The sequence below is a fragment of the Bacillus rossius genome, chromosome 6 (genome assembly GCF_032445375.1).
Source record: "Bacillus rossius redtenbacheri isolate Brsri chromosome 6, Brsri_v3, whole genome shotgun sequence".
NCBI lineage: Eukaryota > Metazoa > Arthropoda > Insecta > Phasmatodea > Bacillidae > Bacillus > Bacillus rossius.
Genome location: NC_086334.1, coordinates 34,156,990 through 34,175,628, shown reverse-complemented (window position 1 = coordinate 34,175,628; position 18,639 = coordinate 34,156,990). Strand labels below are relative to the sequence as shown.

The window sequence follows — 18,639 nt, the reverse complement described above, 5'->3', positions numbered from 1 at the left end:
TAAGCATGTCTAGAACAAAATTACTCAGAAACATAAAACTTAAGTCGGCAAATTTTTGCGTTTTAAACATTTGCCGTCATTAATGTGAAGATGTGTTACTAATGTAAGAGATGCAATATTAAACAATATAATACATTTAAAAATCAATTTAAGTAATACATTCTGGTACAAAATTCATGCTAAATAAATTACATACATGAATTTACTATGATAAAGATTAAATTTTTGTAATTTTAGTTCAGTTTTGCTAAATTGCTGATTGATTTCAAGTTTTTAGTTACATTTGGTGCTAAATGGTGCATTAACTTGCATTTATGTGTTAATGTTGTATTGACATGCTTCGCGGTGTTGTTTCAGTTGTATCGCAGTTCACCACATAATCTTGTCCCTAGTTATAAGTAAATGTGTTTTACATATTTGTATACAGTGACAATTTTATTTATTTAAATAAATTAAAAATAAGGGGAAAAAATTATGGGATTTTGTGCAATGTCACTTGTAGTAAAATAATTATAGATGGCTTGAGTTGACTGCATTAGACTCAATAGTATTTTTCTTAAAACTTGAGTCATTGATTCATACTTGACAAGTACAACAAAAAAAAAAGAGGTGCATGTACTTATGTAGTAAGTGCATTTGAAGTTACGCTCATTTTAGGTATATTTAATACACTAAAGTATTTTGAAATCAATAGTTAATGTAAACAAATTAAGGTAATTTTTTGTTAACTTTTGGCACAGCAAAATATTTTTCAGCACAATGGATGTACTGTTAATTATATGTAATATCTAATATGTATATATGCATCTATAGAAGCTGTAGGAAGTACCAGACTTGCCAGGGCTTTCAGCAGTGTAAAGAAACATATTTTGACAAAAATGCTTTAAGTATTGTCATTTTTGAAGTGGAGAAAATTATTGTTAACAATAAAAGTGAGAATGAGAATGAAAATAACAATACTGAATCAAATTATTGTATTAATTGTTTTGGTTATTTTATGTTAATTCATAGTGTGATATTCAATGCAAGTGTTGAAAGATTATCAGGGAATTTAAATACTGAAAATATTACAAAAATTAAAACTAAAAGAAAGCATAGTATTAAACCTTGAGGCAGACAACTATTTTGATCTTTTATCCTACTTAGTACCAATTAGGAACTAATTTCGATATTATCTGCATTAGTAAGTTCCTGCATGCATTTTTTTTACTTTGACCACCTTGTATTGTAGCATAATCCATTCTAGTACTCTTAATTTTACTAATCAGCTTCAATTCAAAAAACATTTGACTATGAATCCTTAAATACCATTGTAATCAACTCAACACTTCCAATCAGATTCAATTGTTCAGAAAGCTTTTTTTTGTGATAATCTGTATAATATAGCAACTTTGCATGGAAATCATTTATCCTAGATTTTTTTAGCAACACATTGCTCTAATGCTAATAGTATCTAGAATGTTTAACATTGTGAACATAAGTGGGTAGTTAACTCATTTCACATGCACCTGCAAACAGGTTTTAACAGAGTTATTCAAGCAATATTTTATAAACTGCTGGGATATTGAATTATGTATATGTAAAAGGTTTTACTAACAGCAATACCACTTCTTCATTAAAAAGCTTTATTACAATAGTACTTACAGTATAAATCACTTCTATACACAACAGGTGCCCAAAACAAAAGAATACATACCTCCATTTATAGTAAAATATTTCTTCAACACATATTTACATCAGACATTATCAACTCATATAAAATTGTAAATGCAATATTGTATTCAGACCTCAATTCTACCAACAACACTACATGGCACGGATCACATTCTCAGCTTTGGCATTTTGGAATTAGTAGTACTTGTGATACCTTTACCACAATTAGAATTCTGCATTTGTGCTGCCTTCTAACAGTTGCATTCCTAGTTTGGAACTGCAGGTAGTTTTCAGGTTTTTCTGAAAGCAAAAACAAAAAAGGTTTCAATAACATATGGTTGAACACATTATCTGTAGCACTATATACAATGTTGTACAACTAAGAGTTGGATATATTATCAATTATATCAAAAGTGTTAAAACTGAAGATGACCAGAGACTTGAAAATGTGTCTAACAATAGCTGCAGCTCAAAAGTTGCATTTATTGTACTCAACAGTAATTTTCTCAAAACTCAATGTCTATTTTATATGTACGAGTGCAAAATTACATACCACTATTTTGCAAACTACTTAACACTTACACCTTGTATTAAAGTTCTAGCTATAGTTACATTTGCTTGCAATGTATGCAGTTTCCTTAAAGTAGGATTTATTTTACATAATTACCCTGCCGAGAGAACATATATCCTACCTGCTATTTGTGTTTCAAAACATTGGAAATCGATCCCATTTTAGAATGAAAGGTCTGTGGTACTACTAGAGCATCTACAGATATAACTTATCAATGTTGTGTAAAAATGTAGGAACACTAAAGTTGGTATTTTTGAATATTTACTCAAAATGTAGGGGACTAATTTTTATTATAAAGGCTAATTAGAACTATGACTTTATAAAATTTGGAAGAACTGTGACAAAATAAATTTAAAAAATGTTGCAGTACATGAAAAGAAAGTGTAAGTAGAATGAGCAAAATTAGGTACAAATAAATCAGACCCAATCAGAAACGCATTAAGTGTATGCACAACCGATGGAAGGAGAAAGCTAAGCGAGAAAATGCCATGCAGTGGTGCGAGGTTGGTACAATCATCATTGAGCAGCAACGAGATTTTGGCGGGACCTGTGAGAGAGAGTGAGTTTCTCTCAATAATATTTCTTTTTTTAAGTTATACTTTTGAGCTAAATACATTTAACATAAACAATCTCTAGCCAAACTTCAATGTAACTGATTTTGCCCAAATTAAAAAATTTTATATGCAAACATTGCAAAAAAACACAAATTGACTTACTTGTCTAGTGAGTTCGATCTTGAAACTTGAAGCGAAGGCTTCGTCCCCTGTAAAATCATAAATTGCAACAATCAATAACAAAAAAATTCTTCAAACATAAAAACAAGCTACACTTTTGCAATAAGAATGTTAGTAAGGCCAAGATGGCATAGTGGTAAGAAAATGAACTCATATTACAGAGAAAAAAAACAGGATCCAATTACGGTTCATCATTCATGATTTAGGTTTTCCATGCTCTCCTGAAATCACTCCAGGCGATTGATGGGATGGTTTCTTACCGTACTGTTGACCGACCAAATCCTTGTCCAATTTACTTGAACTGTGTAGTGGAGTTTATCCACCTCTAAAGATATCTCTGTGGACAAGATAACGATGCATGCCTCACACACCTGCTAGCAGACGTCAGTTCCCTTATCTCTCTCCCCCTCCCCCCCCCTCGTACTCTCTCACCATGGCAGTATCATCTCCCTTAACACCCGGGGCAGTCTCTCACTACTTTTTCCTCCTGTCACCTCCTACTCCTTGCCAGACATGCAATAAACGCTGCGCTCCCTGGTCGTCGCAGAGTCGCCTCTCTGGACTCATCGCTGCGACCCTTTTCTTCCTCTGCCTGCCAGAACTGCCTTGTGACCTCTAGCTGCAAGAGTGCTGGACTCCGCCGATTCGACCGAGGCGGACAGCTGTTTACAGATGATTCATGCTTACTGCTGCCTGCCCACTTACAGGTGCTTACCCTTGAAAGGTAAATTGGTCTCGATTGTTCATTCATGGATGTCTCTCTTCTACTTGCGTACAGGTGCCTTTCAGTGGTATTGTATGAACGGTAGGGTTCTGCGAATATTAGAAATTTCCGAATTCGAGTTCCAATTTTTTGATATTCGATTCGTAAATTCGAATCGAATTTATTTTACAATAATTCGACTCGCAAAATCTGGCCCGGATACACTAATATAAGACACCCCCCTCCACCATTTTTAAAAGAAATGTAAATGGACGATTACATCTTCCACTTACAAAAAATTATACATCGTAACCCCTTATTTACGGTACCGTTAATTACGTTTACACGTTATTTGAATCATTTTATTTCTGTCCCGTTTTAACCTCATTTGATGTAATGCAATGAATTCCCGTTGTTTACAACGTGCCTATTGCTTTACGCAGTTTACGCCGTTCGTTCTGATAAAACTGCTTACTAACTTAATTAATCCTATTACAAAGTAACCTGATGTGTAAATCGTGTTTTAAAGACGTTTTTAAAAGTTAAAAAACTTCATCTTTAACGTCTCGGGAGTCTCTTTATACCGCTTATAAAAACGTAAGCAGCGCCAGTTTGGTTGTGTTGGTTCCTGTATTCCAGTATAGAGCGCTCTCACGTAGTCGGAGATCGATATCGATATCTCGCAGACTGCATGCACGCGCGCGCGCTCTGTCAATAACCGAGTTAACCAGCACGATCGTTATGCGTATAGTTACAAATCACGTTCTTGTTACGGGTTTCTTTTTTTTTACGTTGAATAAAATGGTTTTATTGCATCACTCATTAATTTAAATTATTTAGCTTGCTTTCGCAATGCCTCTTGTAAACAAACATTTTCATTGGCTGCCGGCCGCCGCGCACATAATTCGTGCGCAAGAAATAGTCCCTTGGTTACGTACCATTTGTAAGTATTTTTACGCTGCCTTTTTTATTACAATTATGTTAGCAGACGCCGTGTGTATAGTGTACAGTTGATGCCCGGCCCAACAGTTGTATTTCGGATTCGCGCGCGCATGGTTTGTTATGGCTGACGCCGGACAAGGTTTTGTAAAGCACAGAACGGAAAAGCCTTTGAAAAGTGCACAGAAAACTATTGTGTTGAATGTTTAAACCTTTTCAGACAAATATCCGGATTGTCGTGTGAACGATATCGCGAGTTTAACTGCGGAATTTACGAGTGTTTCGAAGAGCAGTGTGCTTCGTGCAAGGAGAGAGTTACAGGTCACTGGGACATTAACAACTCCCGGGAAGAAAAGGAAACTTGAGTATCCTGTTATCAAAACTTGTGATGATTTTGTGAAGACGGCTATTAGGCGTAAAGTGCATAGTTTTTTCTTCGCAAATGAACCACCTACGCCGAACAAAGTGCTACGGTGCTTCCTGTTATATTACTTCTCCGTTATTTTATTAGCACCGACTGTACTGAAGTTTCTGTGTTGCAACTAGTACTTGGTGCGCAAGATGAATTCAGCCTATCACTTGCTGACGCGGCGCAGTGATACGACGGTGTTTGTTTATTTAAAAAATCAGCTAAGAGTGAACCCACGGTCCCACCCCTAATTATAAACTTGATTTTAGAATAAAATGTGCGATGCTTACGCGATAAAAACGGTAAATTTGTTATTTTTATTATGTACCACTTCCTTATGCTGTGATATTTTTATTAATATTTTTATCCTTGAAAGTCAAATATGCTAATTAAGGTGGCAAGTTAGATAGTTTTCTCTACAGCAGGCAACATCAGGGGTGCAACAACTAAATTTCCAAAGGGGGGGGGGGGGGGCACTTTTTATAAAGAATCATCGATCCCCCCTATTGAAGCGGGGGGTCCGGGGGTCCTCCCCTGGGAAAATTTATATTTCAAGGTGGAAAATGGTTAGGGGCAGGACATTTTCACGAAAAAATCTGAATGCCTACTAGATTGCAACAATGTATACCCACACCAGCGGTTTCTTCCTTGTGATTGGCGGCAGTCTGCAAGAGAAGTCGTTGCCTTGTTTGCACGAGCCACTAAGGACGAGTTTGCTTGCACAATGAATTAGTGTGATTGGTTGTTGTAAAAATCAACATGCACCTCAAAGTAACTCACCCAATCATGAAACACAGTCGATGCTACAGTGTTTTAACTTCCAGCTACTCTCGGGATCTTTTCATGGCCCTAAAAATGATGCTTTTTAAGCAGTTTTGTTATCTAAAAATTGATTACACAGCACTTTCTTTGCCCCCGTTTGCCCCCACTTCAAGGTTTCAGAGGGGGGAAAAAAAACCTTGCCCCCCCCCCCCCCCCAGGGGCGTAGGAACCGGAAGGGGCAGGGGGGACGTGTCCCCCTGAACTTTTTGGGTGGAGGGGACTATCCCCCCCAACTTTCTAGACAGTGATATTTTTATTTTAAAATATTATTCCGCATTTCTGTTATGCTATTTGAATAAATCAATAATCTAAGCAATTTTAAGCGAATCGGGTACCATGTATCAAAGGTTCATGTGCAAGAAATGTCCAGCATCAAAATTATAACATTCAAAAACAAACTTTACTTTGAAGGCAAAGTTTATAAATTATAAACAATATTTTTAATATTTCCAAGTGTACATGTTTTTTTAATTTAGATTAAAAATATCGTAAATGAATTAGTTGTAGAAAATAATTTATAAAAATATAATTATGATTGTAAAATAATACTATTTAATTCCATTCGAGTAAAAAAAAAAGAGAGCTTGTGCCCTCCCTGCCATCTGCCCAACTTTATTTGTAAATTCTTCTCTAATCAAATTTTATCTTAAGGAAACAATAATAATTTTAACATCGCTGTATCCATTGGTTAGATACAAAAACTGCTTAAAAAGCGCTATTTTGCACTTTTAAAATCAAAATTTTCCGGGGGAGGACCACCGGACCTCCCGTCTTAGTAGGAGGAGAATGGGTTTACATGACATCAAAATCATTATTTGTCCCCCCCCCCCCCAACTTTATGAACACAGCTACGCCAATGCCCCCCCCCCATCCCGGTTGTTGTGTCCCTGGGCAACATAGTTACCAGCCACAGAGAATTGTTGCCGCACCATGTCGATGAACTCACCTTTCCTCCATGACAATTTGAAATGATTTGCGAAGTGATTTATGTAAGTGCTATAAACATATAATTTTTAATTTTTTTTTAATTTTTGAGAATCTGGTTGTGCTTCTTCAAAATAGTCTCACTTTAATTTTAGTTACTTGATTTAAACTGTGAATTATGTGACAAGTTTTTCAAAGGTGGTATGTTAAAATTTTTTAATGATCTATGTTATTTTAATAAATATTCCCAAATTCGATTCGAAAAAAATTCGAAACTCGTGAATTTTTTTGAAATTCGATTCAAATTCGATTTGAACTGAAAAATCACAATTCGCAGATGTCTAATGAACGGTGCGTCCAATAGAAGACTGCAAGATCGTCGCACGCACTTCCACATTCTGTTTTGTTTTCCCTTTAACTCAGTTGGCACTACAGGGGCATTGTCAGTGTGTGTCAAGAGAGGAGACGCTAGCTAGGTTGAATTAATGTGTTCTTTGAACATAAGACATGGACTTGCATCAAAAACTGTCTCAATGTCTTTTACCAACTGTTGATGGTATGCATATTCTGACAGAAAAGCAAGGCCACGGAACAAAAAGTTAAGTGGGCAAAGTTCTCTCTGCATCCACACCTGCAAATCAGTTACCTTGCGATGAGGTGGACGCTGAGACCCTGAGTAGACGGGCAAGCATCAAGAAAGGCATCTCAAAATAAGTGCAAACAATTTTTATATAATTTCAAAACATGAAAATGAGATTAATACACCATATTCACGGTACGTAAAACTGTAACATTGGAGAATACTGTGGTGTTTTCACCAATACGCGGATAAAATGGACACCCAACAAGCCATAGCCAACACTAACATGTAAGTATAACTAGAAGCTACACATGCAACTGCTTACAATTTCAGCACTTGCTATAAACTATAAAAGATGAAAAGTGAAGGCCCTACAACACTAACAATACCTAGCTCCGAATTAAGACAATGGAATCAGTTCATCAGTTTTATCAACAAATGTGCACTGCTATCTGGTCTCAAAATGAAATGACTTTATTTACTTGTACTCTCATATCAATCATTTAATTTACACTGCATATTCAAAACCTAAGATGTAAGACCACATGTTTCACATTTACCTTCTTTCCTTAGTTTGGCTTTTGGCTTACTAATCTAAGTACACCCATAAATAACCAAACTGCAGTTAATCACAGAACTGGTCAACCCACGCAATGCCGGAACCATGCATCCAAACAAATTTTTTTCCCCCATGTATTTGTTCTCAAAAGTACCTGTGTGTTAGTATCTGTGCTATTATTTTTTTTCTTTCAAGTTTAGGTAAAAGTTGAATTTATGTCAGTCTGCTTGAAAGGTTGCTAGCAGCATTAATGTTATTTTGCAGCTTTTACAAAAAAAAAAAAAAAAATAGAGATCACTTGTGCAAAACCTGAAAGAAATTGATGGGAAACATGCTAAAAACACCTGGTACTTGGCAGTCTGATATAGAAAATTATACATTGAAAATAATTTGCAAACACAGATATTTTCTACCGAAATTACATTTATTTTTTCAGGAACACCATCGAAAAATGTTTAACGTTTGTTGAAAATAAAAAAAAAATATTTAAAATGATATTACAAAACACCCTTTAAGACAAAATAAAAATCCTCTCCACAAGGACATGTCGTGCAAGAACATTTGAACTGTGTGAAAGTACTGTAACTTGCCTTACTCTTGTTGGTACCAGTCTGGGGGAGGGGCATCTCTACGGCCAGGGGTTGTGGAAGCTCGTAAGTCATGTTGGCATGGCAAATCTTCATGCAATCCTCTAATGTCCGAATGAAAGTATCGCAGGTTGCTCCCAGCAAGTTCGTCGCCTCATCCAGCTTCTGAAACAGTGGCACACTTCTCACTAGATTATTACCATCAATCTTCTCCCTACTCAAATACGTTTGTAGTCTATCTAAACTAAACTCGTCAATGTTACACGAGACACATGAAAATAATTATAATTAATGTTTAATGTTCTATATCCAAGAATTAAAATCATACTGGCTAGTCTAAATTCCATCCCATTTGAAAAAACAGAATTAATTTATAGGTAATATTTTGAAATCATGAAGTTTGTTTTGTCATAAAAAAGAACTCAAAGCACACTTTTTCTGGTCCCCAAGACATTACAAAAATCTTTACTTGACTATTTTTCAGACGTAAAAATTTTTTTCAAACAACTCTGGCTGGCACAGGAGGCAGGCAATTTAGCTGTACTGAGGCCTGCATAACTTCAGTCACACAGCAAAACTAAGCCATTATTTAGGTAATAAAATTTATGCTTGTTTCTAGGGGATTTTCAGAAAGGTCATTATTTCAATAAAGCCAAAAGAGGTGCAAACACTGTAAACTATGACTGTGACAACACCCTTAAGATTTTATGCCACTTGTGTTCAGGGGCGTAGCCGGGGGGGGGGGGGGGGGGTTTAGGGGTTAAAACCCCCCCCTTAGCCCCAAATCTCTAATTAAATTTCTTATTCATCACTCAAAGAAATTTCATATTAAAAATTAATAAAATTTTTACCATTACAATATTTAAATTTAAGTACCGAAAACTACTAAAATAGCACTATTTTACACCTTAAAATCAAAATTTTCCCGGGGGGGGGGGGGGGGGGGGCATGCTTCTTAACACACCCCATACACAAATCCTGGCTACGCCACTGCTTGTGTTCCTACACACTGTACAGTGAATAATCTCAGCCAAAGGTTCTACTTGCTCCAAAACAATTTCTTTCTTTAGCATAATTAATTCATTGAGAATCTGGGTCACAGCTGAGATAAACTTCAAATATAAATATTTTCAGTTTTATACTTAAACTGAAAAATTTATTAAAAATGAACAGAAATGAGTGAACAATAACTTTAACGGCTGGGCTATGCCATTTGCAAGATGAATAGGTAACTTAGTTAATTTTATTTGACTAATGATTCAACTTTTTAAAATACTTTAAACATAACTAACTTCAATAAACTGATAAGCACAGATGTCACCAATTTTTAGCATGTTAGAAGTATACATATAATCAGAATCTTTTATAATGTAATTTAAGTATTTAAAGCTTTTAAACTTTACACAAACATCTGCACTCAAAGGAGTATCCAGGGGATGAAGGAAGCAGCAGTAAGTTCTTGATATTTAAACACTTTGAAAAAAAAAACTAATTACTAGTATTATTAAATAGAGTTCTGTGTTTTGTTCTAGTTTATTATTATATGGTACAACTGACACTCAAGACCCTGCGAGAAAAGGTGAAATCCAAAAAAATTTCCCCCTTCTTCCTTTTCAGCTGAATACACGTCCTTGCACAACAGATATGCTATCAATGTAGATCAGTCCAGCCAGTACATTATCCTTTATTAATTAATTATGCATGCCAAAATTGAAGCAAAACCAGAACATTGGCCAGTTTCGGGTACCCATTGTTGAAACACACTTTCAAGATCTCTCACAATAAAATCCATGTTTTCAACATTTCTGTGTAGCCATTAGTATGTAGGAAGAAAAGTAAAAGACGGTAGGTACCCACCCACTAAAAAGTCAATAGGAAGTGATTTAGAGTATATATATCTGGGCCTAAAGTCAGTCTGTAATTTTGTGTAGGCCTAAATTATTTCAAATAAACATTGAAATCTTCTACCACAGAATGCAGTCATCAATTTCTACAATTTTTTTTTATCTTACCGTAACACTACAGTAAGTTTAATGTAAGGAAATTCCATTCTTGATTAATATACCTTATATAAAATTTCTTGTTTTTAAATTCTACAATGGAAAAACATTATTTCCTTACTTCGTTGTGACTAAAGTTATATAACAGTGTGGGTAATGTTTTCTTGTTGTCCATATGTACATACTTTTTTTTTATTATAGGAGACAACTCTTATGCAATAAAGTGATTTTTAAAAAATTTTTTTTTTGTGGACATATATTATATCATGATGTAACTTCCCCACCCCTTTCCCACCCAAAACAAAATCACGATATATTTTGAGTATATCAAAATTATGAGATAAACGTTTGGAGAGACTATAAAAGCACACTCAAGAAACAGCCAGAGGTGGTAGAGCCAACTAGCGTAATAGCCAGGGTTGGAGAAAAAAAGTTTTTATTTTTATTATTTTAATTACCAAAAAACCTGGTATTTTTTGGTTTAAACAAGTCTTCATTTATTACATTAGTTATTTTGGTTCTCAGCATGTACAAATGAAAGCCATACAAAATTCTGCTTTCTGCCACTGATGTTGAACCAGAAAAGAACTGAAGTCCAGCAAATCTTCACATATGACTGGACTTAACCACAGAAAGGGTATTTCCCCACAGGAAGAGTATTCTCCATAGAATGGGTGTTTCCCACAGAATGGGGATTTACAGTACAGTCTGGGATTTCTCACAGAGTATGGATTTTTTTTAAAAAAATAATTTAAATAACTAAAATTCACTAATTAATTTAATTTTAGAGTAGTGTTTAGCTGGTTATAATCTACAACTTATTCAGATAATTTAAATCTCAAGAATCATTAATGAGGAAACTAACTATTGTTGTTATTTGAGTAGAATTAGACCTTTCATTATTTAAAAAAAAAACAATTAGAATTTTTATAAAAACCACTTGGTTTAAACCATGGTACAACCATTGCGGTTAAAATCAGACAACCTTGGTGAAAGCGCTGTTCCTCCCGGTGCCTGGGGATACTGCAATACGTGTTACCAGGACTACATTCCCACTGCTCATCGCAATCGCCTACGCTGGTTCGAGGCCACGACATGGTGAAATACCTTCAGTTCGGGCCCATCCTCCTGCGTGGCCGCAGACTTCACCATGTGGACTTGCTGCATCAGAAGGTCGCAGTACAGCCTCAGCTCAGACTTCTTGGTCTTCAAGGTGTCAGGGTTAGAGTCCACTGGGTGGGAAAAAAACCAACCAAAGAAACCATATACAGCAGAACCTCTAATTAAAATTTTTCAAGGGACAGAGGAAAAAAATGGCATGAGTAAGTGGAAAGTGTAAATCAAGGTAAAGAATATATATTTCTAAACTTACTAATTTTTTAATAGAAAAAACCTATTTAATGAAAATTATAGAATTTCATCCTAATTGATAATGAAAAAAATTCAGGAGTTGATGTTATGTCAGTGATATTTAGATTTATAGCGATGTTTTTCATTACATACTTGATAAAACTGCCACGGTCACTGGCATGAATAAATAAGGTAAACTTCTATACAACTGAATAATAAATCCCTCAATAATAAACCATGGGTGTAGCAAAAATAATGTTAGTGACTGCAATGCTTGTTATGTTATTAGAATTTTGCCTAAATTAAAACCAATTGTATTTTTTTTAGGGTTGTGCGAGAATGAGATTTAGGCCTCGAGAAAATTTCGAGAAAGAAAATATTTTTCTCGCGAGAAACGAGACGAGAATGAGAAATTTTTAAATAATCAAGATTAACTGTAGATATCACTTTCAAAATATATTGTTCTGTACACAAAACTGTTGTTTATCATATAGAATGTCAATTTAGTTGCCTGTGCACAACTGACATGCACCACACGTTATGTAAGCCTACACTAAATTATAAATAAACATTCACTCACTTAGGTAAAAGTCTAGTAGCTAACATGTTAATTGTGGTTCCCGTAGACTTATCGCCACTTTTTGTGTAAAACTGCCACACTGATATGTCCACATCTTCCATTTTACCGTAAAATCAAAGTTTAATTTGACAACAAAGTTTACTTCTGTTAAACTGTTATATTCCCGCAACACTTTTTTTTCTAATTGGTTACGCCGCAGTTAGATATAAAGCAGTATTAGGAAATTATTCTCATATTCCTAATAACATTTTACAGGCGTCACATTATTTATTCATACCCGCAGAGTAGCTCGCGTAAACGGGAAACTCTGGTACTGTAATGAAAACAAAGAAAATGAAACTAGGGAGGCTTTGGCGGGATTCATTACTCGTGACGTCTTATGACTGAGTGAAACAAAGGTGGAAACGGAAATGGGATGAACATACTATTTATTCTGCCTTTTCAACGGGTTTGAACACACACATTTACGTAATTTTACGTAATACAAGGGCGTGAATTGTTCTGCGTCTTCAATCCATTCCTTTACATTCCAGTCCATTTAATAATCTCATGACTTGTGCAGTCTTTTATTGGAAATGAAATAAGAAACGGAACAGCGATGCAGACTCGGTCTGGCAGCATGACCACCATTCACTTTTGTTCGTTAAAAAGTAAATTTTGTATTTTTCCGTAATAATCAACATTTCAGTATGCTATTAAACATTACCGAACAAAATATTATGACTAAATTAAAGGTAATGCTTTTAATAACTTTACCGTAATAACGTGTATGTAAACAGAACCAATTTTTTAGGTTAGGTTCAAACGTAATTACGCTTACGTAATTTAAAAATTAAATACAGCAGTTTTTCTTTCAGGATAAATTGGAATTTCATATGACAGTTTTTATTCACAGTTTCGGTTATTGATAAAGGTTTTGGATGGTTGACTATCGGCTAGTCTAATATCTCTTAATGATTGCATCATGTTTGCTTTGTGTTCCACCAAATCATTTTTCGTCCAAACAGACAGACGCGTTTGGTATTTTTAAAACATTTAAACTAAAATAATGGCAGTGTGTGTTTAATGTTCAACATATAAAAATACAACTACCAATATCAAATTTAGTTTCCATACCAAATTGAGTTGTTACCGGTACCAAAAAAAATTCTCGTTTTTTTTTTGAGAAACTATTTTTCTCGCTCACTGTTCGAGAATGCAATATTTCTCGAAATTTTTCTCGAGGTTCGAGATCTCGCACAACACTAATTTTTTTCAGCATTGGCAAAATGTGATTTTCTTAGCACACAAAAAGAAAAGAACAGATGCAAGCAGAAGTGTAATTCATAGAAAGCTAAATTTTCTTGTAGTGTAAATTACAATAACCAAACAAAGGGTGAGTCAGGGAAGTAATTGTGGGGATAGTGTAACTGCAGGGAATGTAAGATCGAGGTTCTGACTGTATACTACATTATTATGAAGAGCCTGTCATGTATATTTGTACTAAGCACACTTAAAATTTTTTTTTTTATCTTGGATGCGCAAGTGTAATATTTCTGGAGACCGAACTATAAACTTATACATAAAAACTACAGAAAGACCCTGTTAAGAAGTTTTTCAAGGTACTTATTAATTTAGACCTATGAACAAGGAAATCCTATTAAAATGGTAAAACTGAATGCATTTTTACGCCAAGTACCAAATTTTTAAAAATATTCTTCAGGAATTTTTTTTAACATGGCATTTTATAAAGTGGGTTTTACTGTATTTGAAAGGGCTACATCTCTAATGCAACCAGAAGAACGCAGCAATTGAGTTGTTGAATGACCTGCCTTTCACTAAGGTGATCTGGGATTATTTCTCAGCAGGATAAAATCTAGATTTTTTGCTAGCTGAACACGTAGAAAATGTTGCTGTGAGCCGGTGTGTTTTCTCTGGGTATTCCCATTTTTCTCACCCACTCATTTCGTCAATTTGTCAATGCTCCATTCTCATCTCATCACGCCTCATTTTCTCGAATGACTTCCATGTTTACGAGATGTCAAGACATAATCCTTTAATTTATTGCAGCCAAAACATTACTTACAGATGCACTGGTAAAGCATTCACTTGAAATCTTTGTTCTTTGATAAAAAAAAATTAAGTTTCAAGATTTTAACAGCATGAATAAATAAACAAAAAAAATATCACTACAAAGAAAATTAAAACACTTCAAACACATAGCCAAAGCAGCTTATGATGTATATATTGCCTTTGACAATGTGATGAGCACGCGTGCTTTTTCAAAAAAACTACAACACTCCAGTCATATGCCCTTTGAAGCATATTTAGCACTCCACTCAAATCTTCAGTGTCTAAAGCACTTTCGTTATGTCTGACAGTACCAATGTTTTACTCTGCATCGCAGCAGGCTACATCAGGGTTCAGATGCCTTCGTGTGCATGTAAGGGTTTTGGATCCCTACAGCCATGTTACTGAAGGCAGTAGAAATATAAGGCAAGTGGTAGTGCTGGAGTTAGATGCACACTCATTCTTTACCAGTGCCACTTTTGTAATTCATCCTTTGTCCTGAAGAAACTACTGGGACAACTTTTAAGAGTTGAGCTCAGATAACGGCAGGCACATACTGTTGGGTTTGCATTGTTACGAACAAGTCATGACAAGAGGGAGAGAAACTGGCTCTGAGAGGAGTCGAAGGATGGACTGGTGGACAAGCACAGAGAGCTCGCCAGAGAACAGTGTGGTCAGAGTCTATTGCGACAGTGCATTAGAAGATGCGGTCGTTAATCTTTATAATAAAAACAACCTGTCATAATTATGAGTCATAAAGTGATGGCAATGTGTCAACACAGATAGCTATAGTTCATTACTGCTAATCTGAATAATTTTAAATTCTTGTTAACTACTTGTCTCAACATGTTGTTAACAGGTGTTTAGTCGGGGAACGTTTAAGTTGAATTGAGTGGAATTTTGCACAGGAATAACTATCGGAGGTAGATTCGAAAGAGAAACGCAGCTTAGTTGTTCGAGGGAGATGAGGCGAGGCAAGGGCGGGTGTACTGTGGGTCGACGAGAGGAAATGCATTACCGGAGTCCTTGCGACTGCGGGTGGTTACGCAGGCCTTGGTGCTGCCGAGTGCGACCAGCCACTTCTGCCGCTCCTGGGATGTGTCTGCCTTGAGGTAGATGCGTTGCTCCCCGGGCGTCACCAGGTCTATCCGGCTGCTGTCCACAGGGTTCACTATGGCACATGACACGGCTGTCAGGTCAACAAGCTATTTGTTTCTTATTGTGTTTATATCAAAATTATGTTATTAATAATTTCAAAATCAAATATATTTTGGTTATGGTACAAAATCGTATCACAAACACATTCAAATGCTTACTTTATTTTAAAATGCATTGTTACAATACAATTGGGTATGTTATACGGAACAATTACTTCCAAGAACAATGTTCCTCACAGTTATATGTATAAATATTTTCAAAATTAAATATATTTGGTAATTCTACAGTTTAGCATCACAAACACAGCCAATTCAATTCTTTTATTTAAATTTTATTCTAAAATACAACTGGATACACAATTAAGCACATTTATCAAAAATAAAATTTTAAAAATTGTGATTTTGAGTTCCTCTCATTGTAAATGATGATTCTGTAAAACTGCATTTTGGTATTTTTACTATTTTGTATATTTTGTTACATTTACAATACTGTACATTGGTGTGAATGGTTGGTTTGGTTTGGTTAGGTTTGGTTAGGTTTGGTTTGGTTTGGTTTGGTTTGGTTTGGTTTGGTTTGGTTTGGTTTGGTTTGGTTTGGTTTGGTTTGGTTTGGTTTGGTTAGGTTAGGTTAGGTTAGGTTAGGTTAGGTTAGGTTAGGTTAGGTTAGGTTAGGTTAGGTTAGGTTAGGTTAGGTTAGGTTAGGTTAGGTTAGGTTAGGTTAGGTTAAGTTAGTGACATTTAAAATAGTTACAATTTTTTGGGAAAGTAATAATTTTTAATTTTGTTATATGGGCATCTACACTAAACAATTATTTTTGAAGAATTAAATTTTTGGTAAATATTTACTTGGGCGGTATTTCAGAAAATTTTTTTTAAAAATCCAAAAATACCTTTATTTTGTGCTCTTCAACGTCCTCTTTTCATTAAAAGTGGCGGAGATTAGAAATTCCAAATACTTTAGGAGATATCGAATTTTTAAATTTCTTCATATGTAGTTGAGCGGTATTTGCGAAAAAAATTTTAAAAATCCGAAAATACCTTTATTATATGCTCTTCAACTTCCTCTTTTCATTAAAAGCGGCGGAGATTAGAAATTCCAAATACTTTAGGAGATATCGAATTTTTAAATTTCAGCACAAAACCAGCGCATTCCTGTGGCTTGCGTGAACCATTGTTTCTTGTTTACGTACGAGTATCTATTTTTTTATTGGATAATGATGTCACGTGATTGTTCGTGATAGACCAGAATTCAAATGAACTAATACGTGATTATTTAGTTCAATTATTGTTTAAAACGGTGTTTAATTACCGCCTCCAACTTACGTGAGTTTTTAACGTTTCTAATTTTAAAGTCTTATTTGTTATTTTGATATTGTTGCGCAAGTAATAAGTAACAAAAAAAATTACGTGAGTTGTTACTGTACATCCTTTGTTACGGGTTTGTTAGGTAAGGTCAGTTACATTATAAATAATTTAAAACTAAAAAATAATTAAAATTAATTCACATTATTTTTAATATCACCTTAGTTTGAAAGTATTTATAATGTAACTGACCTGACCTAATCGACCATTTTAGTTTACTGTTCACCCTCTGTCCGGGTTTGTTTGGTCAGGTCAGTTACATTATAAATATTTTAAAACTAAACAGCCATTAAAATTAATTCACAAAATAATTTTTAATGTCGGCTTAGTTTGAAAGTATTAATAATGTAACTGACCTGACCTAATCAACCATTTTATTAATTACGCATTCACGATTCACGTATTCACGCACACACGGCAAAATAACAAAAATGGCGCCGCTCTAATGGTTCCACAGGTCTTGTATTGCAAAATTAAAAAATTCGATATCTCCTAAAGTATTTGGAACTTCTTATCTCCGCCGCTTTTAATGAAAAGAGGAAGTTGAAGAGCATATGATAAAGGTATTTTCGGATTTTTAACATTTTTTTCTGCAAATACCGCTCAACTACATATGATGAAATTTAAAAATTCGATATCTCCTAAAGTATTTGGAATTTCTTACCTCCGCCACTTTTAATGAAAAGAGGACGTTGAAGAGCATAAAATAAAGGTATTTTCGGATTTTTAACATTTTTTTCCGGAAATACCGCCCAAGTAAATATTTACCAAATTTTTTGTATTTTAACATTTGAAAGAGTGATTTAAAATATTGTGGGATATTTTTACTCAAACTCTTTCAAACTCATCAAGAAGTTCCTTATTGAAGTGTTGAGGTGAAATAAGTATTATGATGAATGCATATGAATTAAGGAGAAATTTTCTTGCCAATGGCATGGTTTCAAATGGCTGGAATTTCAATTCAATTCAAAATTTACCAAATTACAAATTGAGCAATTTGAACACGGCCTTTAATGTTTTCAATGCAAAACTGTAAAATGTAGTAAAAATTATCATTGAAACAATTATTATTAAAAAAAATTATAATTACATACCTATTATTTCACACGCAGTAACTTTCATTGAACCTTTACACCCTTGATTAACTTCTTCTTGTGACTTGTAATATGATAACACACCATTGTCTAGTACAAACCACCGCGTTTGCCAACCTAGAAAAAGAACAAATTATTAGAATTTAGCATCTGCTAGACAATATTTTCTATTTTACTCAAGCTGAAATAGTAAATTGCAAATTTACCACTCCAGTAATTCGTCCACTTCCATAAAATTCCTTCCATGTTGTCAAAGAAACTTCTATTATAACGTCAAAATTTGATAACAAGACAGCTGATAGCACACAGAACAGGTTAGACAACTGATGTCACTTCGTGTAAATGAAATTCTCTTTTAACATCTAAAAGTTTTACTATTTCATATAAGAATGAAATAATTTACCAGAAAATAAAGAAAGAATTGCATATTCTCACAGAATATCTGGAACAATTATTGAGTGGCATATTCCAGAATTTACTGTAGAGTAAAATGTTTACTACTTACACTGTTCCCTTTGGCAAGTGTTGGGAACTAGATCACATGATCGCTTCCTCTCAGCGCCTGG

The 18,639-nt window shown here is 34.6% G+C and overlaps 1 protein-coding gene across 2 annotated transcripts; it reads right to left on the bottom strand.

Annotated features, from left to right (window-relative positions):
* Positions 1 to 1,608: 1,608 nt before the first annotated feature.
* LOC134533017 (pleckstrin homology domain-containing family A member 3-like) lies at positions 1,609 to 18,386 on the bottom strand. Of its 2 annotated transcripts, none has more exons than XM_063370152.1 (7): positions 18,280 to 18,386; positions 18,074 to 18,190; positions 15,479 to 15,631; positions 11,589 to 11,713; positions 8,485 to 8,646; positions 2,941 to 2,987; positions 1,609 to 1,953 (listed from the first exon to the last, which is right to left on the bottom strand). In XM_063370152.1, the coding sequence occupies exons 1-7, from the start codon at positions 18,317 to 18,319 to the stop codon at positions 1,944 to 1,946; spliced, it is 654 nt and encodes a 217-aa protein (XP_063226222.1). In that variant the 5' UTR covers positions 18,320 to 18,386; the 3' UTR covers positions 1,609 to 1,943. The 2 variants fall into 2 exon arrangements, with proteins under 2 accessions (XP_063226222.1, XP_063226221.1); XM_063370151.1 differs by having other exon boundaries at positions 8,490 to 8,646; positions 18,280 to 18,374.
* Positions 18,387 to 18,639: the final 253 nt, after the last annotated feature.

Coding starts and splice junctions, on each gene's coding strand:
- LOC134533017 (XM_063370151.1), bottom strand. CDS start 18,319: ATGGAAGGAATTTTATGGAAGTGGACGAATTACTGGAGTG. Junction 8,647..11,588: donor AGGATGGGCCCGAACTGAAG/GTATTTCACCAT, acceptor CCACTGTTTCAG/AAGCTGGATGAGGCGACGAA. Junction 1,954..2,940: donor AGATCGAACTCACTAGACAA/GTAAGTCAATTT, acceptor TTTTGCTTTCAG/AAAAACCTGAAAACTACCTG.